This window comes from Daldinia vernicosa, assembly GCF_022497035.1.
Source record: "Daldinia vernicosa strain CBS 139.73 unplaced genomic scaffold F5Y00scaffold_3, whole genome shotgun sequence".
In the NCBI taxonomy this organism is placed as follows: Eukaryota; Fungi; Ascomycota; class Sordariomycetes; order Xylariales; family Hypoxylaceae; genus Daldinia; species Daldinia vernicosa.
In genome coordinates, this window is record NW_025953919.1 from 1132767 (window position 1) to 1138766 (window position 6000).

The 6000-nt window shown below is 45.5% G+C and overlaps 3 protein-coding genes across 3 annotated transcripts; all 3 read right to left on the reverse strand.

Moving 5' to 3' along the window:
- Nucleotides 1-303: 303 nt before the first annotated feature.
- On the reverse strand, nucleotides 304-2661 carry F5Y00DRAFT_225166 (amino acid transporter). Its single transcript, XM_048006134.1, has 3 exons — nucleotides 2203-2661; nucleotides 1164-2122; nucleotides 304-1095 (listed from the first exon to the last, which is right to left on the reverse strand). Exons 1-3 carry the CDS (start codon nucleotides 2387-2389, stop codon nucleotides 646-648), a joined length of 1596 nt encoding a protein of 531 aa, XP_047869581.1. The 5' UTR covers nucleotides 2390-2661; the 3' UTR covers nucleotides 304-645.
- An 896-nt stretch (nucleotides 2662-3557) lies between these two features.
- F5Y00DRAFT_106004 (uncharacterized protein) lies at nucleotides 3558-4862 on the reverse strand. The gene has a single exon (XM_048003847.1). The coding sequence runs from the start codon at nucleotides 4619-4621 to the stop codon at nucleotides 3833-3835; it is 789 nt and encodes a 262-aa protein (XP_047869582.1). The 5' UTR covers nucleotides 4622-4862; the 3' UTR covers nucleotides 3558-3832.
- A 341-nt stretch (nucleotides 4863-5203) lies between these two features.
- Nucleotides 5204-5797, reverse strand: F5Y00DRAFT_270798 (uncharacterized protein; the record flags this gene model as incomplete). The annotated part of the gene is made up of 3 exons (XM_048012668.1): nucleotides 5761-5797; nucleotides 5317-5708; nucleotides 5204-5265 (listed from the first exon to the last, which is right to left on the reverse strand). Exons 1-3 carry the CDS (start codon nucleotides 5781-5783, stop codon nucleotides 5204-5206), a joined length of 477 nt encoding a protein of 158 aa, XP_047869583.1. The 5' UTR covers nucleotides 5784-5797.
- Nucleotides 5798-6000: the final 203 nt, after the last annotated feature.

The following is a 6000-nucleotide window of genomic DNA, read 5'->3' on the forward strand; positions in this document are numbered from 1 at the left end:
GTGGCAATGAGTTCGGTAGCTTGCGCCATGTCTTAAATATTGCATTTAGCCCGAGTTTATTTCGGATCCGAGACACTGGTGGCTGTTCGCTTTCGCATCGAGTTCGGACAATTAAAGGGGGTGATATATACCTGTGTAGGGTGCTGCTTCAAAACCACCAGCACGTAACCTACCTACCTACCTAGGTAATGTATAAACTACAAAAAGAACGGGATCATGTAAACACGAGCCATTATATAGGTAGCTAATAAATTGTTTCTACTTATAGATATATGTGTATACCTGTACCGGCGTGCACGAGGGTGCGATAGTCAGCGCCAATACCCATATGTAGGTACCTCCTATATATATATATTTTTTTCTAATCAACTTGTCTTCTAAAACTGTACGACGCTATTACATTGACTTTTTGACCTGAGCTCCTCTGACTGGAATATAAGCATATTGCCATTTATACTAAGAGAATTCACTCGGATAATAATCATATAGTTGAAGCAATATGAAGATCAGTTGATTCTAGTGGACGAAATCATTAGTTCCTCCGCCATCTTGGTGTATTATGGTAAATGGAATCGGTTCTATATATGAGTAACTCATCAAGTTGAAACAGCATTAGGACGGCGCTTGAAACATTTACTGCCGAAACTACCTCGTCTTGATCTTCCGGTACCGCACCACCTCCTTGCCGTCGTCCTCGACGATCCTATGAGCTTCGATCCTGTATCCACCGATCGCCGGCCAGAGCTTAGACCAACATGCCCAGTATACTGCACCTAGAAGTAAAACGCCAACTCCGACGACGGGGAATATAAAATAGGGGTAGCCGTCAGCATTCCAGTCTCCAGACGGCGGGACGAAGGGGACAATAGCAAGGAAGATATTGGCCAAGAGATAGATGACGCTAATCGGTAAATATGTGTGCCAAGGCGATGTCCAATTCTCCGACTTGTTGTAATGAAGATAGATAAGGCCGGCGGTGACAAAGCCGTTGATCCAAGCGCCAGGGTAGGTATATAAGTTGACGACAAAGTTGTAGGCGGGGCCTGCGGGGGGAGCGATGAGAATGATCACTGTGATAAGCCAGTGAAGGAAAAGCTAGGTGGTATATCAAGTTAGTCGTCATATAATTAATGAGAAATATTGAAGATGAATAAGGTACTCACAGCAGCAGCTGGCGCATCAAACGGCTTGATAGACGCCCAGAACTTTCCATACGGTAGAAGCGCTTCTTTTCCAAATTCCTGGTTGAGTCGAGCGTGGGCAAAACTCACGGCCAGCACGTTGCCCAGGTTGCTCAGTGCAACAAAAGCAGGGAGAGCCCGTGCGGCAGCACTATCACCAAAAACGTTGCGAAAGAATAGGCCAGCCACCAATACCTCAGAAGTAGCGAGGTCGTCCTTCGTTATCGCCGCGAAGTAGGCCACGTTGGCCAAGACATACAAGATGGTGACGCCGCCGATGGCGATGGGTGCTGCAATCGCGAGGGTCTTGCGGGGATTCTTCAGTTCTCCGAGCACGTAGTTGGCGTTCTCCCAGCCCTTGTAGCTGTAGATAATCTGCAATAGTGCTGTCGCGTATCCGTATGCGCCCTGGCCGCCATAATTCTCCGTCACCTCGATGGCGAACGCGTTCTTGAAGTTACCGGGCGGCGGGATGAGAAGTCGACCGGAGATAGCGGCGAAACCCGAAAACACGATGAAGACCACGATGACCACTTTAAATATTCCTAAGAGGTTTACAAGCCTCAACCCCCATTTGGGAAAAATCGAGTGGAGCGCGACGGCGAAAGTAATACACGCGATTGCGATACCACGGGCCGTCCAACCATCTCCTTCTGTGCTTCCGGCGGCAGCTAAGACATATCGGCCGAATGCGAGGGAGTTTCCGGACGAAAATCCCAGAAGGATCATCTGTGATGCCAAGACACACGAAGCTAGGTAACGCGGGTGTCGGTAGACACGTTCGAGATAGTTCTTCTCGCCGCCAGAGAGCGGAATAGCTAAACCGAACTCAAGGAATACGCTCAGACCGCAGAAGGTTAAAATACCACCAACAATCCATAATATTATTGATATACCAACTGATCCGGTTGCTGCGAAGATGGCCGAGGGGGTGGAGAAAACTTGGAATAACTGGTCAGTCTGTCTATTCGCAGCGTTTATGAAGTATGAAGTTGTTGGACTAATCAATAGCTTCACTTACTTCCGGTTCCGATCATCTTATTTAAAATTAGAAACACCGCTCCGGTAACACCAATCTTCCGTGAGTCGGAATAAGCGAACTGTTGAACTCCATCGTTAGTCGAGGAAGCATACTCCTCGTCCGTAGGAGCATTCAGCTCCCGTGTGTCGGGCTCTGTATCTTTCCCGACCTCTGTCGCCGATGACATCTTGGCTTAATCCCTAATATGACGGTCGCAAAAGAGCGGAAGTGAAAAAAACAACCGATACGCGCTCCACAGGAACTTAAAGGGAATATGTCTCCTTTTTAACTCGGGGCCGGTCGTATGTTACACATGTTATTCAAGGTTACGACAGCACAAGACCAGACAAGACAGGACAAGACAGGACAAGACAATTCCAAGCAAGTGGCACAGTTTATTAGGTTAGGTTCTAGAGCCTCTTGGGTTCGGGGAGGATCTAGGATCAGGAGATGAGCGTCTGCGTATAAGTAAATACGCCGGGGTAGCTGAGAATTCGTGAGATTCATGAGGTTCTTGTGGATGCTTGGCAGATAGCACGCCATCGCACGCAAACGAAACCTTGTGATCTTCGGGGTCCCAAGCAACAGTTTTCATTAGATTTCCCCGTCACCTTGACGCATGGCAATGTAACATTGCTTCTGATCTCAACCTTAAACCACAGGAAACCCGACATTTCGAAAACCTACGAGGGAATCACACAATCAAGCCTTTACGATCAACATGGAAGGTGGTTTACTTCCAAGCTTCCAAGAATTACATGCATACTAGAGATGTCTTGACGCAATTCCGTCTATCCGATCTCATCATTCATTCCAACTTAAAGCTGAAAGAGAGAGTCCCTTTCTGCTTTCTCTTACCTTACCATGACAACTCGTACGCGAACCTATCCTGTTGCCTGCCGCTGACCCGCGGCCCGGCCCTATTACATACTGGTCTTTTCTATGTAGAATTTCTTTTCAGCCCCATGCTACTGGCCGGGCCGATTGGCGGGTCCTCGGCCACGATGTCTAATAAGAAGAATCTTTAAGTCGAATATGCCTAGCCATAAAAAGGAAAGGTCCCTTACCTAGCCCATTGGCAGTTCCAACGTCCTCTTTTTTTTATAAAAAAAAGACTTGTTAGCGCTGGCTGTCGCATCTTGATCAACCACGAAGTCACAGCGCCATATGGCATTAATAACATGGCACTGACGTGAGGGTAAGAGTGTCGTTGGAGGACTAATGCTGCGGGAACTAAGTTAGTGACCTAGATCTAATACGAGCTCACGTTCTAATTCGTTACCGTGCTTACATGGAATGGAAATCGGCGCCTGACGTTATTCGTCGTCAAACTCTTCAATCAGAGGTAATAAAACAGACATACCCGATCTGCCCGGTTTGCCACGGCCTCAGAAACGCAGGTATAACTTATATATCTGTGGCAAATACTATATCATAGTAAGCTAAAGAAAAGCAGTAGATGTCATATCCCAATAACGAACCTGGTATCATGATTTTACCCCCTCCGTGTTCTATTCTTATCTAGCGCAGCTACGGAATTCCTATATTTCGATTTATTAGTTCAAAGTATAATCGGCATGTTCGCAGATCCTTCTTTGAGCTAGTCATCTCATCGTCGTCGACTACGCCCTCATCCAACCAGATCTTCAAGTTTCTCTATCCCTAACCAAATAATCGCCTCGTGATTGCCGAATAGATCGACTGCGAACTTTATACCACCAAATTCGCCTATTTTCTCTTTGCTTATATCGTCTGGAAGGATGGAATACATTGGCGCTGGCGGTGCTAATCTTCTAGGTATAGAACCTTCGCAGTCTACAACTACGGGATCGAATCTACAGTATCGACATTCTGAACACGGCTCGATGTCAAGGGCACGATCGGGCCCAGATATATAGATACCCTCGTCTTTATTTCCCCGAAGCGCGTCGAATGCCTGTTTTATTCGATCTTCTAGTTGTGTCTTGTAGACCGGCCAGGAGAGATGAAGTCGAAGTTGCTCGCGACGAGTATCGAGTGTATTGGATGCCCCGTCGGCCTTACTGTTGCGTGATGGACTGCTCTGTCTGCTTATTGGCATCCCCGACTGATCCTTTAAATTCTTCTCTCGAGCTCGCCTTGAAGGCTGGACTCGCGTCGGCGCTGTGGGCCACTTGCTGGCCTTCTTTGCTTTTAGTGTGTGCGTTTCAACATTGAGCTTGAAGTATTCATTTCCCCATAAGTGATATAAAGAACACTCTTTTAAGAAATGGAGTTTGCAATATGCTTGATATAAAGGCGGAGGCCAAAACCACGACGGATCCCCGTTCCAGTCATTAGCTAGCGAGCCTATTCTTGCACCACTGTCTGGCTCGATCATTACAACTTTTCGGCTGCGTATATCCTCGGCGTCGCTAAACATATTCCGCGCCATAGACATTACTTTAATGTTCGACGTTTTATGATCAAATAATTAACCGTTAGGTTGTGACCCGGATTATGAAATAATATTGTCGCGAATTAGTGGCAAAGCAGAAAAGTTGAGCTTACTTTAAATTTACATTTCTTTGTTATATGTGGTTTAGAGTAAACAATGCGTTGTTGCTATTACTAGCGAATCATGAAACACAATGGGTGATACTTCCGGAAGCATCTTTAAAAGGTTTGTCTCAGCTTATAACAAAGAGTAATTATAGAATATTCTATGCCTCTTCGGAGCTCAGTTACGGTTTGCTCTTATTAAAATATTATTCTATATAGTAATGAATATGATATTATCGTCTACCTAGCTTGAGTCGAAACATCCTAACAGCTTGACTCTTGGAGTGGAATACAGTACCTACAGTCTTAACACCACTATAATCATATGCCTATATAGTGCATGTGTCGTGTGTTTATAGATTCTTCTACGTGTCAAGTAATAGAGTTGAAAAGGGGCTCAACATATTACGTTTGAGGATAGCACATCTTATCCACTATACTATCTGGCCCCTATTTTCCTTCTACCGTTGTCTATGATGGTTTAGTAAATAGGCTTCCCACTGGCGTCGGTGACTGGCATGCCGCCGGGAAGCTCCGTGAGCCCTGATATTCTTCTGTTAGCAATGAACTTTTCTTACCAGTTGAAATACTTACACCCATCAATATCTTCATCTACCACTGGCTTTACTGAGCATTTATTGCCCTCTTTGATCTCTTGGTATTGCAATTCTGGGCACTTGAAGCCATTACAGTTCGTGTCCATCGCGATTTGCAACGCGTCGCCCTTCCAACCGAACATGTAATCACCATGATTACCGAAGCCCGTGGCATCGCCGTAACTCCATACGAACGGCTGCGAACCGTCCTCAGGCCACTCGGACTTGTCGTTGAAAGGAGTCGTGTCCCAGACGATTTCGTAAAAGAGTTGGGGGATCTTGACGGGGTGCGTCGACGGACACGGGCCCCCTTCTTCGAATGTGCCACTTTCGGGATACGAGACGTGGCTGGCGTGGTCGGGAGAGTCTAAGTTGACGCCATCCCAGCAACTAGATAACCCATTAGCTAACTCGCTATCTAAAATAGCGGTCCGCTACTTACGTCGGAAACCGTAAGTTCGCCATGATACCCGCAGGGCATGGCTCTTTTGGCATGTCATGAGTCTCATTTGTCCTCGTCATAGGATCTTGAAGGCAGGTGCTGTGAAGGCAGTGTAAGCGTTTTTTTTTTTTTTTTTTTTTTTTTTTTTTTTTTTAATAAAAAAAAATAAAAAAAAAAAAATATTTTTTTTTTTTTTAATAAAAAAAAATTTGTTAAATTTAAAAAAATTTATAATTTAGT

What these genes read in the sequence shown, in the direction of transcription:
- F5Y00DRAFT_106004 (XM_048003847.1), bottom strand. Translation starts at nt 4,621, where the DNA reads ATGTCTATGGCGCGGAATATGTTTAGCGACGCCGAGGATATACGCAGC.
- F5Y00DRAFT_225166 (XM_048006134.1), bottom strand. Translation starts at nt 2,389, where the DNA reads ATGTCATCGGCGACAGAGGTCGGGAAAGATACAGAGCCCGACACACGG. An exon ending in TAAGATGATCGGAACCGGAA is followed by an intron (nt 2,123 to 2,202) that starts GTAAGTGAAGCT and finishes AGTTATTCCAAG; the next exon opens with TTTTCTCCACCCCCTCGGCC. An exon ending in TTGATGCGCCAGCTGCTGCT is followed by an intron (nt 1,096 to 1,163) that starts GTGAGTACCTTA and finishes TATACCACCTAG; the next exon opens with CTTTTCCTTCACTGGCTTAT.